Here is an 18,231-nt window from a genome sequence, read left to right on the forward strand (position 1 = left end):
CCTGCCATAGGAGGGGTGCATGTAAGCTTCCTGGGAAATCAACCCCAGCACGGGCTTACGCTGGGGTCTATGATGGTGGCGAGTACACAAAGCAAAACATGATCCCTTATTTATGGAGCTTGTGCTATGGTGCTGGAAAGAGAGATTCAACACATAAGCTCAAGTCAAATATACAATTACAAATTGTAAGTCAATCCCTGGTATGGGCTGAATTTCATCCCCCAACATTTGTATACTGAAGTCCTAACCCCTAGTACTTCATAATGTGACTATGGAGATAGTTAAAGAGTTAATGAAAGTAAAATGAGGTCATTAGGATGGGACCTAACCCGGTATGACTGGTGGACATCCCAACAGAAGGATGACCATGTGAAGACACAGAAAGAAAATGGCCACCTACAAGCCAAGGAGAGAGACTTCAGAAGAAGCTATTCCTGTGGACACCTGTTTAAGACTTGCAGCTTCCAGAACTGTGATAAAATAAATTTCTGTTGTTTAAACCATCCAGTCATGTGCTTTCTGTGTCTGTCCCAATGGACTAATATAATCCCTTAGAAGGAAAGAGTGTTTGAGAGAAAGCACTGTCAAAAGGAATGGCAAGGATACTGGTAAGAGATGGCATCTCTAAGGAAGTACATATAAGATGAGATATAAAAAGACTGAAAATGATGAACTCCAGGGAATAAAAAGACTTAACAGATCCTGTTAAAAGGCAAAAGAAATCAAGGTGCTTTTACTTCAGTTAATTATACCACAGTCTATAGAACTAGATAGTCCTCAGGAGACGATCGGTCTCTCTAAATTAACTATCCTAGATGAAAAATTAAGGTGCAGCTAAATTCATCATGGTCCACAGACTCTGAGGCACTGAATGAGCATGAAGTTGAATTTTTATGAGACTGACGCGCTACCTACTGCACTAACGAGGCACCTGAAGTTGAATTTTTAATTGTGAGACAAAATGTATTTGAAATCATTCACACCCTGGTTTAGGGACAAGACATTTCAGAAGAAAATGAATACGATGAAATATGTAGCTTAAACACTTCTCAGAAAAAGAATAAAGAGGAGTTATGTCCTTCCTCATGGCTCATTAAAAAGATTATGGGAATTATAGAACCTAAATATGCAAAACAAAAAACACAGAAGCATAAACTCTGATTAGTCAAGGCTAATGCCTCACATAGAGTAGTGCATACCTGAAAATTTCATTTATCTTTGGTAAGCAAGTCTATGCTTTTTTTGACTCAATTAATAAAAAGAATTATAGAATTATAGGATAGACAAGGGATTCCCTTATTTCATGGGATGCCACAGCAACTACTTCTGATGCATATTTATTCAGTTTGTTTTGTGACAGACTGAATTTTCGAATGGACAATGGCCAGACCAAATATGACAATAGAATTCTTACCCAAAACCTCTGAAGCAATCTTCCCAGAATGGTCAGGATTTGGTCAATGACTGCCAGCTTCCCTGTTTTTTGCCCCAGCTTCTTATTCAGGACCAACCGGTGAAAGCTAAGGAGGCTCCTCAAACCAATCACATGAAGTGTGCAGCTTCTAGTTAACTTATCTCCAGCTTGCCTGTGTCAACAACCTCTAATCAGAGCATACCTGAGGCCTTCTTTAGTCCCACTATACAGTAAAGCTTTTCTACTCCCTGCCTGCTTCTGAATCTTTGTCAGATGCAAGTGATGGTAGCTAACTCTTGCAAACTCAGAATAAATAGCCCCTGTCTGTTCTCATTTGAGTGGCTTTCCTTATTTGCATACTTGTCTGTCCCAGAGAAGAAGATGTCTGCTGGGTTGCCAGGCTATCAGCAGAGGATGGGAATAAGCTGTGAGGTGTGCAGCTTGATACTTCCTTCAGAGAAGATGTCAGAGACTGGGAAGGTAACGGTAGTCCCTGAATCCCCATAACAACAGTGTCTCTGCTGTCCAATGACGGGATAAGCCATCCAAGAGAAGTTCAAAGTGGTGATTGTATCTATGAAGTTCTCCTTGTGCTCTGGCAGCTGGCCACATGTGCTTCTGTGTCAACCAATCTTCTCTCAGGACTACACAGAAAAGCTTCCCAGAACGACGATACCAGTGAATTATGGGGTCTGGGTAGTTGAAAACATTTGAAACAAACTGGTCATAACATTAGTTTTTATTCATTTTACCACTGTTTAAAATCTCACCAATGTCGGCTTTGAACCCCAAGACACAGCCTAGACTAAGAAGAAGCATTGGTCTGGAAATAAAATTTAGTCTCTAAACAGAGTTCCTACACGAAAGAAATGACCTACGCCTGGTTGCTAACACATTTTTCCATCACTAAAATGAGGATTACTGAACTATTGTAAAGTTAAAAGTGGATAATAGGAGGGAGTATTTTTAAAAGCAAATAATTGGAAGAGCATGAATGCAAGGCTTCTAAACCAAAACAGAGTTTTCAGCACATTTGATTTTATCCCAACACATAAATCATTCAGATCAGATGAGCACACTAGTGGGAGAACCAAGGGTGTAATTCTGGGCCACCTGGGGGAAAAGCAAAACTCTGCCTGTGCAGAGAGCCAGTGCTGGCTGACTTCTTCCTGGTTCTCCTCCCACTGAAATGATCAGAATGATAAAGGAGACTGGTAAGTTTCTCACTGTGAATAGAGATCAATATTCATTTCCTGGTAGCCATTTAAAGTCACTTTCTGGGGGGCGCCTGGGTGGCTCAGTTGGTTAAATGGCTGCCTCTGGCTCAGGTCATGATCTCAGGGTCCTGGGATGGAGCCTTACATCAGGCTCCACACTCAACAGGGAGTCTGCCTCTCCCTTTCCTCTGCCTTTGTCCCTCCTCCTCCCTGCTCATGCTCCCTTGTTCTCTCTCTCTCATATAAATAAAATAAAATAAAATAAAATAACAAAATAAAATAAGAAAATAAAGTCACTTTCTGAAAAATGACCTGGTGCCACTTGCCATCCCACTTTGACTGTCAAACCAGAGTTCTCACCCACAGAAACCGTTTTATTTAACTTCCTTCCAGATGAGTACCCCAAAAAACTAGTGAGGGAGGTTGCCCTCAGTATGCCCTCCTTTACGAGGCATGCATTTCAGAAAGTTATCACCATTGTTTCACCTCTTCTTGACCACAGTATCAAGATTGTATACAACTGTTACCAGCTTTATAAATCTCTCAGTAGATTAGGGTTCTTTCATTCTAGATTCCCTGAAGTCTTGAGAAGATACATCAGCCGGTGTGAAAACTGAGTGGAACAGGAAGATCCTGTTACATATAGTAATTTACATATTCAACATCTCTGAAGCTTCTTTCGGGTTGACTTTGGGCAGGGGGAGGAGCTTAAGGCTGAAAGGAGAACAGATAATGTATACATTTCTTTATAATAATGATTCTGAACCCCAGCTGCACATTGGAATCACTTGGAAGGTATTTTTTAAATTACCAATGTTTGGGTCCCATCACCAGAAACTTAATTTGTCTGGGGTAGGACAAAGATACGGCATTTAAAAAAAAAAAAAATCCAAAAAGATTTTAATGGGCAGTCAAAGCATTTTCTCCAGGGGTGGCAGCAGAGACTAGGAAAGTGCTTATAGGCATTGGATTCTCATGATGATGGTGCTGTTAAGTGATAGGGCAGGACACCAAGAGAAATCCAAGGGGCCGTTCGCAGCCTGTGAAGAAAGTTCCTCATGGAGAGGCCATGATGAGAGAAGACAAGGTTGTGAATGGCAGGAGAACAAACACTTGACCTACCTTCCCCCTCCGCCACTGCGTGACCTACCTTCCCCCTCCGTGAAAAGCACTTCATTGCTTTTCAGGCACCCTTGAAGCCTTGCACACTTGGTCCTCTAACTCTAGCACCTCACTGCTGACTTGGATCCTGGGTCTCTCTGAGCTGCCCTTCTGTTTATTCCCAATCTACATGTTTGTTTGGGTGCTTCTCTCATATTTCTGCTGAACGCTCTGTTCTCAACAAACCATTTTCCTGATCGGTGAAAAGCCTTTTAAAGCGATTTTTGTCTTCCTGTCACGTGAGTGATTCCCTGGTGTTCTCAATTGTATTCTCTTGTCCATAAAAATATGACTCATTCTTAACACAGTTTTATTACCCAAGTGACCTCTGTGTCTTTGCTCCTGCCTTTCAGTCAAAAAAATGGGTTTCCTGGCAGATTTCATATATTTCATGTATTTCCTTCTCTGTTCCATATATGTCATATCATTCTCTCTGCTAATAAAGAAATATCAAAACATTTTTATTTGAAAGTCTGCATTCAGAACATAACCTGTCATATCATATACATTTTTCATGCCCAGATGTTTACTCATCCATTTTCCTCAAAGACCCAATAAAATAGTCAAAAAGCCACAGTCTATTTTAAATTAAAATGCATGGCTTTAAGGGCTATTTGACATGCAGTAATTATTTGTGTAGTCTTCTAGCCAAGCATAGAAATTGCCAATGTCTCTGTCCTTGAAGGAAATGAAGTGTGCAACAAATTTCAAGCAAACATGAGCCAACTGTGCACACAAAAGGGAGGCTGTATAAGAAATTCACTGTGTCTCTACCTAAATTTCCCCTCGACTCGCCACAGATCAGCATGTACTTCACCTCTTTGGCACCAGTTAAAATCATCAACAGATGAGCTTTCCGGCAGAGGAGGGCTGAAGTGCCCTCTCACAGATGGTCAGCATCACATGTTGTGGTAATGGCCAGACCCACCATGAGCATAACGTATAAAAACAGTGGCACTCAGGACCGTTCAGCTCCAGTTGCTCTGTGTTTAGAACTGACTCTCTTTCAAGATGGATTTCCTTCATAGGAATGGAGTGCTTGCTATTCAGCATTTGCAGAAAGACTATCGAGCTTACTACAATTTTCTAAATTTTATGTCCAATGTTGGCGATCCCCGGAATATCTTTTCTATTTATTTTCCACTTTGGTTTCAACTTAATCAGACAGTTGGAACCAAGATGATATGGGTGGCAGTCATTGGGGATTGGTTCAATCTTATTTTTAAATGGTAAGCCTTCTATTTGTTTTATTTTGTGTAAAGTTTGTTCTTAAATTTGTGGCTTTGGCTTAATGATCACATTTCAGATGTGTGTAGTTGTACTTCGAAAATCTTTCAAACATGTCAGTTAACTTGAAACACCTATTCATAAATCGAACTTACAGAAAGCATAGAAATGTATACTTTATCTGACTTATCAGTAAATTCCAAACCCTGTAAAACATATGCTGTGATTAAATAAGAAGTTAATTAAATGAGCAGCACCATAATGAAAGGATTGATAATTCTAGAAACCACTTGTATATCCCCAGTCTAAGAATCCAAAGCATCCACAGAAGTTTCCCTACAAGGAAAAAAGTCCCTCTTTTTATTGGAGACTAGGATGCCAAGAACTCCAAGTGACTGTGTCATCCTCTATAATAAGAGACATACCAGAACCCAAAGTCTCTTAATCATGAGCTTTCCCTGTCAACCCTCTGCTTGACTCATTTTTTATAGGAGAGATCACTATTCCCAGTTAAGCAATAGTTGTGTGTTTAAATGTGTATGCATATTTATATTTCTTTAAATACAGGATATTGTTTGGTCATCGGCCTTACTGGTGGGTCCAAGAAACTCAGATTTATCCAAATCACTCGAGTCCTTGCCTTGAACAGTTCCCCACTACATGTGAAACAGGTCCAGGTAAGCAATTACAGCAGCCTTGAGTTACTAAAGATATTCCAACAGAGAGTCATTATGTGTGGTTATTACCTACCTGCTATATGATATTATATAGGGTATTAAAGAAAATGTCATGAGTGAGGATGCTAAAAGTTCATAAGCATAAAAATTGCTAATGAAAAGGCAAGAAGTTTTATGAATGACCATTCTGTTATATGTAAAAGGGTAAATCAGGGACTACTTTCCAAATGATTTTGTATTTTGCATTTATTTCTTGGAAGAATGTAATGGTTTGATTCTAAAACAAACAAAAACAGTTGGCTAGAAGAAATTCGCAAAGAACTGTATTAAAATCCTAGAAATGTTGATTTATCTATGGCTGAGCAACTTTCAAAGTTATTATGGATCTTCTGAGAGTGTCATGAATGAGGTAAGAACTTCCTGGTTTTACTATTGCCGGTAGACGTTGTTCCTAATCTTAGAATTTTTTTCTTTCAAACGTCTTTTTTTTTTCTTGCTTATATAACATATAAGTAGACTTCTTGGGCCACTTCCTTTTATAAGTTAAGATTCTGTATGAGTGTAAAATCTATACTATGAAAGTTGATAAGATTATGAAAATGTTTTTAAATACATATATATGTATGAAAATTTATTTTCATACTTTAATTTATGAAACTTTAATTTATGAGAATGTGTGATATTGTACCTTAGCACAGTTTGTTATATAGCAAAAAATTCTTGCCATTTGACATCTTGAAACTAATACTTAATATACTGAATATGTAAGTTCCTAATGAGTTCTCTAAATTTCTTTCTTTCTTGCTCCCATAAAACTATACACCCATCTGTTATATTATTTATCTCACCATACTATAATTAATTCTTCACATATATATGGCTCCCCTAATAGGCTGTCCCATCAGGACAGGGGTGCTGTGTATTTTATCTTTGTGAAACCACTGTGGGATGGATGGATGGATGGATGGATGGATGGATGGATGGATAACCTTTGAGACAACTGAAATGCTACTTTGGTTTATCCCAGCACTTCCCAGGGTGTTCTACCTCATAAGACATTTTCTGGAGAAAAAAAAGAGAGAGAGAGATTGTATTCTATCTTCACTCCCTAAAGATTTACAACTCATGTAAGGATATAATAGGCTCTGAAAAATCCTGTATAAGATATAACTTTAAAAGAACTTGGTCTATAAGGAATAGGTTGTCTTTGTTTAATGTAGTGTTTTTCAAAAACAGAGTGGTGCTTAATCTGAATAGATCTCCACTTGGTAAAAACTCATGGTGAGCATCAAAACAAATGATTTTTTTTTTTTTTAAATCAAGCAGCATGGGAAAGACGTTCTGGAAATAGAAAGGCTGCCAGGCTTCTGTCAGGATTGATGCCCTTTACAGCTTCCCTCATCCATTTAATGACAAAGACACCTGTCGCAATGGCCAGGCACAAGGTAGGCCCAGAGGTAGCCGCTAGAACATGGCAGTCCTTTGTAAGTCAGTTGGTAAAGCAGAACATAGTAATGATACCTTTCAGATGTCTGACTTTCCAGCCCGAGGAAAATGAACTGATTCAGGGTCCAATGCAAGTACTTTAATTTTCTCATCAATCATGAGATTGGCATGAAAGACATGGAGGGCTGGGGCAGATTTCGGTGCAACAGCCCATGTTCTTAATTAGACTTGAACATTTTGATTTCTGGCATTGTGATGAACTTGAAAAAATCTGAAAAAATGTTTCTTGAAAGTGTTTTGAGGCTCCGTTTGACTCGATTTCTTTTATTTCTACTTATTTCTAAACATTATATGTAGCCTGTGGTTTTTTCCTGAGTTTTGTGTCACTTTCATGGCTAATACTCTACTATTTCTGATACCAATACTCTATTAACCACCTTTCAAACGGATTAGCACTTTGTTGTTGCAGGAAGCCCATCCGGCCATGCAATGGGCTCATCGTGTGTCTGGTACGTCATGATAACAGCTGCCCTGGGCCACACTGTCGGTCGGATGGACAAGTCGTTGACCATGTACCCGTACAGGTCAGCTTTGCTCAAGTTTCTGCACCACTGGAATGTGCAAACAGAAAGTCTTGAATACAGAAAGCCTTTTAAAAATTTACTTTGGCATATTTTTAGTTGTTGAAATGTGCTTATTCTCTTCGATCATAGCCAAAAAACAAAATGAATAGAAAGTTAATAGTTTGCTTTAAGATAATGCCCTCGTTAGCTCAGAGCTGTTGCCACATTATAAGGTTGGAAATGTTTAATTGATTAATGACTCGCCGGAAGTGCCTTTAGGTTTCCATAACACAATAATCATTTTGGTAGCTCATAAATAAGTCATAAGGAAGTATTTTTTGCATGCATATTCCCTCTTCTAAGATTAACGGGAAGTTTAGGACTCATAATTCCCCTTGAATGTATCGGCTTAGAAAAATTATGTTTCCTTCTTTGAATAGCCAATGTTTTTGACATCAATAACATATATTCTAGCTTTAAAGACTATACAGCCTTTTTAATTAAAAGCATTCTAAAGGCAAACTTAAATGTGAATCTTAGTAGACAATGTTAGTAGAGTCATAGTGTTTAGAGAGACCGGAATTTTAATATTAGATTATTCATAATTCTTATAGGAATTGGGATATTTCCTTCTCTTTTCCCCTGAAGTACTTAACTATCATTAAAACAATTCTGAGCACCACTTTAATCATACATTATTAGGCTACCAAGATAAGATTTGTCAGTTAATTTCTTAAAAAATACTATAACATATACCATTACATTAAAGTTCTCCTAAATTTAAAAAAAAAAAAAAACATTTCCAAGATCCATCACATATTCTACTTTTTAGAGTAGTATTGGACAATATAAGAAACCACTAAAGAAATTTGGACATTTTCTAAGTTTATTCTAATGAGAGCACAACCTGTACACCTTAATATGTTCGTTATCCAACCCCAAACAGCAAGTCAGAAGCTATAATTTAAAGAAATTAATATTTTCTATCTATGGACAGATTTTCAAAAGAGAATCTAAATAAGCCTCACTTTTCCCTATAGTGCATTTCTTCCTCAATCTTCCAGACCTTGAGAAATGTTTGTTTCTTTTTTTTTTAATTCTATAATTCCCTTTTGGTTTTTATAACTGCAACATTTCCTTTCTTCCATCAATATTTATTGAGTGCCTACTCCTTATCTTAATATAACCAAATCCCTGTTTGTTCTTCTTCCATAAGGATAACTTCTGTTTACTTCCTCTTGGAAAGTCTCATTTCTTTCTATTTCTTAGTTTTTCAATAACCAGTTTGGTCCAGTTATCAGGAACAAACATTCAACAGCAGAACTCCAAGCATTCTTATAACTGAATATTGCTAAATATTTATTAAAATTATGAGCTTGGACTACAGTATTTTTGTAAACTTTTTTGAAAATTGCTGCTTCTAATCAAAAGTATATAATATCTAAGTCAATTTCCTTGTCTCATTTTCTATATGTCAAAAACCAAAGAATAGGGACTCTTGAGCATCTATAAAATTAAGCCCAATGAAAATTTGCCCTTGATGAAATGCTTGTGTTATTTTCATCAGAGTAGTAGCTGCCTCTCCAGTGACTTTTCTTGAGACAGAAAAGAGTAAACCCATACAACAGAGAGTAAAAATGTATATGATCCATTCTAGGTTATTCTATGTATTAGTAATTCCCCCAAATTTGAATTGCACATACTCCATTAAAATAGTTATCAAGATGTCAAAGTAGCTTCTTTTTATAGCACTTATTAAAATCTCAGGATATTGCACTGGTTAAGCTTAATGCATTGCTATATGTAGAAACCTCTGTTAAAGCTTTTCAAATCCTATGGAGCACATGAAAACATTCTGGGGGGAAAAAAACCGACTCTAGAATCATAATGTTATGACACAGTTAGATGGATCCCTCTGAGAAAGATCATCTGGTGTCACCCCCTTAGTTTTACGAGTGATACAATTTCTTTGCTTTTTACATTTATATGTATTCTTTCATCGTAGACTGACCTGGTCGTTTCTTTGGAGTCTTTTTTGGTTGATTCAAATCAGTGTCTGCATCTCCAGAGTATTCATAGCAACACATTTTCCTCATCAAGTTATTCTTGGAGTATTTGGTGGTAAATATAATCACTTACCTTGAGTTGTGTCATTGGAAAGCTTTAGTGTCATTTGTTTTATGTCATCAGATTCTCCCTAGTAGTCGGTACCCTGGTCTCAGGTAACTCTGTCAAACCGCTAATACCAAATGCTGCCCTGGGAGCAAAGCTGTTCAGTACACCTCTCAAATCTCCATGTGCACGATGTGCACGGTTTCATTCGGTGAGATAGGGTTCTCTGAAGTGTGGCTAGCACCATGTCCAACTCCCAAGCTATCAGCCCAGACAGGGGGCTTGTGTCTTGGTTTGGGGGACTTCATAATGGCCCTCCAGGCTGTATGCCATGCCACTCTCTTCAATACACCTGAAGTGATTATTACATGACCAGGGACTTCATTGAGCAGCTGCTTTGTATTCTTGAAGCAGCAGCATTCTCCATGATTGAGTTTCCACCATTCAACCCCACACACCTTTCAAAGGTTCTCTAGTTAATTGGCTTTGGCAATTGAAATATTAATTGCAAGCACCTAGATCAGTGCTCTGCCTATCAAGTGTTTGCCACCCAGTGCCACAGACTCCTGAAAGATTCACTTGTGCTAACATGGATGGTGTAAAGAGCATAGGACAGGTATTTTAGCTATTGCCTAGGGAAAGGGCTTTGGAAAATGAATAGGGTCTAGACGTCTAAAAGCCTTTGATCATGAACATGATGGTGAATTCTTTAATACAGAGAGGAATGATTCCCGAGGGGCTCAAGGGCACATGGTGGTCTTCAGTGTCTCTTTCTAATCCCCAGGCATGCTTGTGGCGGAGGCCTTTGAACACACCCCAGGCATCCAAACCGCCACCTTGAGCACCTATCTGAAGACCAACCTCTTCCTTTTTCTGTTTGCCCTCGGCTTTTACCTGCTTCTCAGACTGCTTGACATTGACCTGCTGTGGTCTCTGCCCATAGCCAAGAAATGGTGTGCCAACCCTGACTGGATCCACATTGACACCACGCCTTTTGCTGGACTCGTGAGGAATCTTGGGGTGCTCTTTGGCTTGGGCTTTGCGATCAACTCAGAGATGTTCCTTAGGAGCTGCCGAGGGGAAAATGGCTACAAGCTGAGCTTCCGGCTGCTCTGTGCCGTGGCCTCGTTGATCACACTGCAGCTCTACCATTTCGTCAAGATCCCCACTCATGCAGAGCATTTATTTTACATCCTGTCTTTCTGTAAAAGTGCATCAATCCCACTGACTGTGGTTGCTCTGATTCCCTACTGTATTCATGTGTTAATGAAACCAAGTGAAAAGAAGATTAATTAGAGCTGTGCAGGGGCTTAGTGCTCTGCGGTCCCAGCACGACGCTCCTCCTCCATCCTACAGCAGAACCACAGAGCAGTGGTAGGCAGGAGGCTTCCAAACAGAGGTCACAAAATGGCGGACACAGGCCCCATGGCCCATCCCATCGTACCTATGCTTAGTTTGGCCTTCACTGTAGTCTCCCCCACACCCCCATTTTAAATTAGTTGCCAACCAGAATATTTGACATAAATATTATTGTCTGGTTTGAAAACCAGAATATTTGACATAAAATTCTGAATTTCTGTATTTTTTTGACATCAGACAATATGACACCTCAGGGTCTGCATTCCCACCTAGCAACAATCTACCATTGCTGACCAATTGCCCCAGTAAGAAGCAGCATTCTCCATTTTCTCACAGTCCCAACAAGAGCCTCAGTGTCAGTCACCTTCATCATAGGAAGGTCAGGCCACTTATGGCTCCCGTGGGCATTTTAGTGGGAGCCCCCATCAAATCCAATCCCCTCAGTTTTCAGATAAGGAGAGGGAGTTTCATCCCGTTGTGAAAGCACTGGCTGTTGTCACACCACTGTCAGAACAGGAAGTAGAACCCGAGTTTTCTCATGTGTATTTCCATCATGTGTTTTTGTTTCTTCATTTTTAAAAAGTAAAAATCTGTTAAGAGTGAATCCTTCTGTGATGATTGCCATGTAAATCAGCTGTTTTTCCAGAAATGTCATTAAAATCCCACATCCTGTTTGACTTACCCCGCGCAGGGTGCTGATGGGGCCAGTAATGGCTCTAGATATGGCTACATATCCAGGAGAAACAGGTTACTGTCTGGACTTGAGCTTCTGCTTAAGTTCCGGTATCTGTTTTACAGTAGTACTTTCTAGTATTTCAATAAATGTTGCTGAAGACCGTCTGCTTAGAACATTATTTACCAATCTTTCAAAGCCAAGGAAATCAAGTGCATTCTTCAAGGTCATGCTCCAACCCAAGAAAACCATTATTGGGTTAATCTTTATGTATACTGAATTGTGATAAAAATCTATAGTTTTACTTTAAAAAATTATTATTGAAAGAATATTAATATTATACTAGAATTTCTCAAAAAGAGTTTTTCTTTGCTTCTTTCTTCTCATTGGATCTCATAATTCTGGGCTTTAAGTCAATAATTATGTCATTTCAATCAAGTACATTTTGAGTCAGATTTTGCTACAGATCCTAGTTACCTATAGTGTTCCACAATGTTTTATGTAACTCTTCTGAAGAATATCAGTACATGAATTATCAGTACATTATCAGTACAGTACATTATCAGTACATGAATTATCAGTACAGTACATTAATGATGATATATTAAATCACCCATAAATATTGAAAACATAACAGCTGAAGCAAGTATTATTTGGCAAAATATTTGCTGAGGATAACAAAACCTCTAAATATCAAAGTAATTATTGTTTCCTTTCTAAATGTATTTTTAAGGTATATGCTGTTGCTTTTATAAAATATACATAGCAACTTTATCGTTAAAGGTAATTGAACTTGGTTTCAGTGGTCAGGTGATTCCTAAGCAAGAAGCTGAGGAATGACGAAAGATTATCTTAAGAATGAATTGTCTCATGTTGATGGGACATTTAGGGAAAGGAGAAAAGAACGTTCTTAAGGTGGTGACCCTTGGTCATTGGTTCAAGTCCGCCCCAATTGTCCTCAGAAGTTCACTTCAATCCTTTAACATTTTACAATGCATTTGTCTCATCTTGTATTCTTCTGCGCTTGTCAGAGAGCTCATTCCTATCTGGGATCCCTTTTCCAAAGCTTTATTTGAGATTAGTAATGTTAGTTTGGAGGAATCCTCAATCTCAACACAGACTCAGACTGCTGTCACCAAGCATGAAAAAAACTGTGACATTAACAGTAGAGGGATTTGCTCCAATGTTGACTCCACTGTGTTAGCCCTCCTCGGTTCCCAGGGAGAAGTTCTCTTCAGCCACGCATAGTGAGTGCTATCTGTTGGGTGACATGTGATCCTCGGAAGGGGAATACGATGAGATGTGGGTTTATTTTCTATAATCAATCCCCAACAATTCCACCCCTATCTGCCATAAAGCCTGAAAGTCCCCCTGTGATTAGATTTCCCTTTTTACTCTAGTTAAAGTCTTCCGGAGGGATCCATATGGTGGCAAATTGCTTTTGCAGTAGAAACTGCTTAGGTAGCAAGAGGAACAGCTTCTCACAGCCTTACAGAAAATGCCTCCCTTTAATAATGATGGAAAAAGCTCTTGTGCATCCAATTTATTTGCCAAACATAAGTGGAATTGAGCTTGTTTGATTCACTGTTAATATACCCATATATTCAAAACGTCTACACATCTACATATTCAGGAGAAAAATGTCAATATCATGAGCTTTCAGGATTAGAACATCACGATAAGCGACTTGAGAAACTGTCCAATCAAACATATATTTGAAAAGAAAAGCAAAAAAATTTGTTATTGCTGATACAAGCTCTCACGATGAGTGTTGAATCCCTTTCCTCTGACAACCTATTGATTGGACATCTACCTTAGAATTTTAAATTGGTGACCTCTCTAGACCTATTTCAGTATAACAGAAGGAAGATTTTTAAAATTACATTATAAGATGCCCTTGAAAGTTATATGTCTGAATGCTTTACATGTATTTACAATCTATAAATAAATTCAAGATCAAATTGGTACATACACATACCAAAAACGTTGACATAAGAGAAAGTCAAAGACTTGGTTTTAAAATGTGCCTCATCTCTTAAGTATTACAAAACTGTATATTCTAGCACTCTTTAACAAAATTTACAATGATGGAAATGTTCTATACCTGTGCTGTCTAACACGGTGGCCACTAGCCACATTGGCTCTTGAGTTCCTGAAATGCAGCTAATGCAACTGAGGAACTGAATTTTAAAATTTTATTTACCTTAAATCACTTTGAACCTAAATAGTCATGTGTGTCTAGTGGTTCCTGAATTGGATAGCACAGATTAAATCACATAGTGCTTCTTCCTGGAAAAAACACAAAAAACAAAAAACAAGTATTTTTTATATTGTCACCTGTCCACAATCCTGTGTGTGAGACAACATGAATGGTACTAACTAACTCCTTATTTTATTGCTCATATAACATGGACAAGGTATGTTCCCCCCAGCCCTGAGATCTTTAATTAACCCCTGGATGTTTATTTTCCAGATGAAACTAATAATAGTTACTGTTAACAAGGTATGTATGGTGATAGAAAAATCCCATTGTGAACTTTACATATTAAAAAAAAAAAAAATCAGCCTGTGTGGTAACTGAACATTTCCGGGGCTGGAAGGACTAGAGTGTGCCTACAGAAAGTGAACAGTAGACTCCGCTGCATTTCCCCGGGAGACCCCTGCAGATAAGATGCTCTCTGTGCACAGCCTCCTTCTCTCTCCCTCTGGCCTGTGAGCTCAGACCACCTGGTCTTTCTGGACCCTTAGCTCTCTGTTGCCTCAGATCCAGGGCTCTAGGCTCCCTCTCCCTGCACTGTGTCCTAGAACCCTCGAAAGGCCACAAAGTTGGGTAGAGTTTTCCCCTCATGACCACATTCTGGAAGTTTGGATGACCTTCTGACCAAGTTTTCCTGCTTGTCTGGGGCTCCGGCACCTGTACACAGCACACCAGTACTTCCGTGCATATTCAGAAACTGGTCAAAAAAGGATCCCTAGCGTCCAGTTGTCCCTGCAGATTTTGCCCTACTTGAATGAGTGTTCTGACCACACTGGGAATTGCAAACCGTCTTCTGGATAATATGTGGACCTCAGAGCTGCCAAGGAACCAAGGTAGTGTTTTAAATTTTTCCTCCTTCCCTACCTTTAATGCTTTTGGATGGCAATTTGACACTGAAACTAGTGTGGTGCTACATGTTAATTAAAAAAAAAAAAAGACTTCTTTTTTTCCTGAAAAGAATTGTTAGCAGCAGGAGAGGTGTACAAGAAGTAACAACTCCAGAAACTTCTGCCAAATGACAGCGACTTATGGGAAAATAAGAATTAGAAGTGCTTCATTTTAGCTGTGCAAAGGACAAGAGCAGTCTCCGTCAAATTTGGGGGTGGTTTGGGGTGGAGTACGAGTTACTGTCTTTGCTAGTCTTTGATGGAGATCACAGTAATGACTTGGGAGGAATTACATCTCATTTCTTTGGCAGCACAGAAGTGACTGCTCTCCAGGAGGGAGAAAATTCAAAGATTGAGGTTATGAAGGTTAGCGTAAAGCTGATTAATTATTTTCTGTTTTGAACTTTTAAATTTCTTAGGATTTTTTTTTCTTCTAACATTTTGCCATGTGATACTGAAAAGGAATCTGTCTTCGGCTCAGAAACCATGGTATTTCCCCAAAGAGATGCCAGGACAGGGAAAGGTAATGAGAGAAGAGCGGCAGCTGTCGTCCTCCAGGGTGGGGTTTGGGGCACAGATCAGGGCCCACCAAAAGGAGCGTTCGCTCAAGGAGCAGCACCTGAGCCTGTGTCCGAGGCTGGCTCAGGTGAAGCAGAACCCATTTCCCTGGGACAATCTGTATATTCTGCAGGAGCAGCAGGCCATATGTGTGTCTGGAAAAGAAAACCAGAACTCATTAAGATGAAGAGCTTCTTTCCTCTGCTAGCTGTCACCTGCCTGTGCACATCATTGGGCCAATCACACTCTAACTTCTGTTCAAAGAACTGACTTCTTCCTGGATTCACTGTGTGTCTTATAAACAGCCATGGCCAGATTGCCAACCTTGCTCACACATTCTGCCATTAATGGGGGTGTTTTCTAAAGGTGGCTACTGTATTTACATGTCACTGCCTTTCCTAGACACCACACTTGCTTTCAAGCTCAATAATTCCACGTTAAAACATCTGGTCCTTGAGATTTCTTTTTCTACAGAATCATTTCAAACTCCACCTTTTTTAGATTTTTTGAATGAAAGAAGTGGTAGAGATGTTGCTATCTTTCTAATGAAGCTTGCATTGACTTAACAAAGGAAAAATAAGTATTCCTGTCTGACTTTGTGAGACTTCATTGTGCATCTTGTTCTCTTAGCATTGAAATGTTGATGCCTTTCCTGCTCATGCTGGCCAATCAAGAGGCAGTGTCACATATCCCTGTGTGGATCCCAAAAGAGATCAGAACATAGAGGGGGAGGTGCTAGAAAATTCTAGGACAGATAGATGTATGAAAGACTTTGAGGAGTTTGACAGCAAGCTCCCTGGACTGGGGTCATTAGGCCTGCATTCTAGTCTAGTCTAGTGGGTTTCTAGATCTGACCACTGTGATGCTGGGCGGTCAGTTAATGTTGGAGGTCTCGGTTGACTAATTTCTCAAGTGAGTAAAATGAGCTTAGAATGAAAGGTTCGTGCATTCCAGCTCTGACATTCGGCACCCCTGAGGGTCTCATTCAATCAAATTGGAAGAAGAGCCGGAGCATATTAAATTTTACTTTTATGCAATGAAAAAGACTGTAAATTCTAGAAGTTAGTCCATGTTTAATTTGCTACTTTAATAAACAATTTTAGATTTATATAATACATTTCAATCTTTAAAACATTCTATTCCAATTAGAATCTGATTTTTATAGCTATGAAAAGAGATGCATGGAATAATTTAATTGATGTTACTGGGCAAAATTAACATGAGAATATTCAGACTGCCCACTCACCTATCTTACAAAAGAGAGACTATAATTAAATTACCAGCTCTATTTCCCCTTCCTCACCATCCTAATGAGGACATTTTTCTTGCAGGTAGAGATACTAAGGGGTTATATATAATAACAGGCATACATAATAACATAATAACATATATACATAATAACATTCTTCAGCTCAAACAGGACCCCTCCTGTCCATGCTTATATTTTCTCCTGAATCTCCCTGGGCGCCTACCTGACAAATACTTTATGTGCTAGAGATGTAAGGATGAGCTCAAGATGGGCCTGAGGGGTTGGAAGAATTGGGTTGAGACTACATCTAGATTAGATGGTAACATTATTTCCCATCTCTTCCAACCCACCCTGTTTCAAATTCATCCTCTTTGTGAATCACTTTCTTTTCAGCTCTGGCTATATTGTGCCAGTAGAATCTAGACCATTCCCAGACTAACAACAATTTCTTATGTGAGGGGACAAGAAAGCATGACCACAAAACACAAGTATGTAAGTAAAAGCCTGCTTCACTAGAAGCATAATAAAGCGGGATACCTGGAATGTTCCTGGAAAATCACTAGAATGAGCCGCAAGGATTTCCATCCAGTGATACCTCCTTTTCATAGCATTGACATTTGAAAGAGACTGTGATTAGTTCTTTCTTTCAACCAATATTTTTGATCTACCTTTAGATATCAAGGTCATATTTTAAGGTTATTTGAGCAAGGTCATAGTTTAAGGTTATTTAAGCACACGTCAGTATCTCAACATGGCATTATTTATACTTACATGTCAGTATGTTTATTAACAAAACTAAAAGTATTAAGATTGTGTTCATCCATAATTAATGGCAACATCTACAGTTACACTAAATACTTCAGTGGCTGAAACAAATGAAGGGTGTTTCCTTCCCATGCAGCAGGACGGCTCCCAGGTAGGCTGGAGTAACTGCTCAAGCATGTCCAGGAATCAGGCTCAGCCCGTCTCCTTACTCTGCCAGTCACAGTGTGTGGCTTCTGACCAGATGACCACAGCATGCCTGCTGTGCCTCCAGGAGAGAGGAAATGAGGAAGGAAAACAGCCTTTCTTCAACCCAGGCTTTGTTCCAAAAGGAAGAGCCTCCAAAGAGACTTGAGTCTGTATTTTTTTTCTTTTAATTCATGAGCTAGAGAGAGAGACAGAGAGAGAGAGAGAGAGAGAAGCAAACTCCCTAGGGAGCAGGGAGCCCCATGCGGGACTCGATCCCAGGACCCAGGAGTCATGACCAGAGTGGAAAGCAGATGCTTAACTGACTGAGCCACCCAGGCACCTGAGCCTGTATTTCACTAATCATAATAGTTTCCTCCCGCCTCCCCTAGCCTTAGGGGAGGGAGTCTGGAAAGGTAAAGACTTTACTTTCCAACCTCTGTAACAGAGGCAAGCAAGGGAAAGGATGTAGTATTGGGTGTA

At 39.2% G+C, this 18,231-nt stretch overlaps 1 protein-coding gene across 2 annotated transcripts; it reads left to right on the top strand.

Moving 5' to 3' along the window:
* The first annotated feature begins 4,803 nt into the window (after window positions 1–4,803).
* On the top strand, window positions 4,804–11,113 carry LOC111145783 (glucose-6-phosphatase catalytic subunit 2). 2 transcript variants are annotated; one of them, XM_022500993.1, is made up of 5 exons: window positions 4,804–5,021; window positions 5,587–5,696; window positions 7,612–7,726; window positions 9,711–9,826; window positions 10,602–11,113. In XM_022500993.1, exons 1-5 carry the CDS (start codon window positions 4,804–4,806, stop codon window positions 11,111–11,113), a joined length of 1,071 nt encoding a protein of 356 aa, XP_022356701.1. The 2 variants fall into 2 exon arrangements, with proteins under 2 accessions (XP_022356701.1, XP_022356710.1); XM_022501002.1 differs by having other exon boundaries at window positions 7,612–7,720.
* The last annotated feature ends 7,118 nt before the right edge of the window (window positions 11,114–18,231 follow it).

Source organism: Enhydra lutris, unplaced genomic scaffold, assembly GCF_002288905.1.
Source record: "Enhydra lutris kenyoni isolate GAN:26980312 unplaced genomic scaffold, ASM228890v2 scaffoldscaffold1, whole genome shotgun sequence".
Taxonomy (NCBI): domain Eukaryota; kingdom Metazoa; phylum Chordata; class Mammalia; order Carnivora; family Mustelidae; genus Enhydra; species Enhydra lutris.

What these genes read in the sequence shown, in the direction of transcription:
- LOC111145783 (XM_022500993.1), top strand. Translation starts at nt 4,804, where the DNA reads ATGGATTTCCTTCATAGGAATGGAGTGCTTGCTATTCAGCATTTGCAG. An exon ending in TTCAATCTTATTTTTAAATG is followed by an intron (nt 5,022 to 5,586) that starts GTAAGCCTTCTA and finishes CTTTAAATACAG; the next exon opens with GATATTGTTTGGTCATCGGC. An exon ending in TTGACCATGTACCCGTACAG is followed by an intron (nt 7,727 to 9,710) that starts GTCAGCTTTGCT and finishes CTTTCATCGTAG; the next exon opens with ACTGACCTGGTCGTTTCTTT.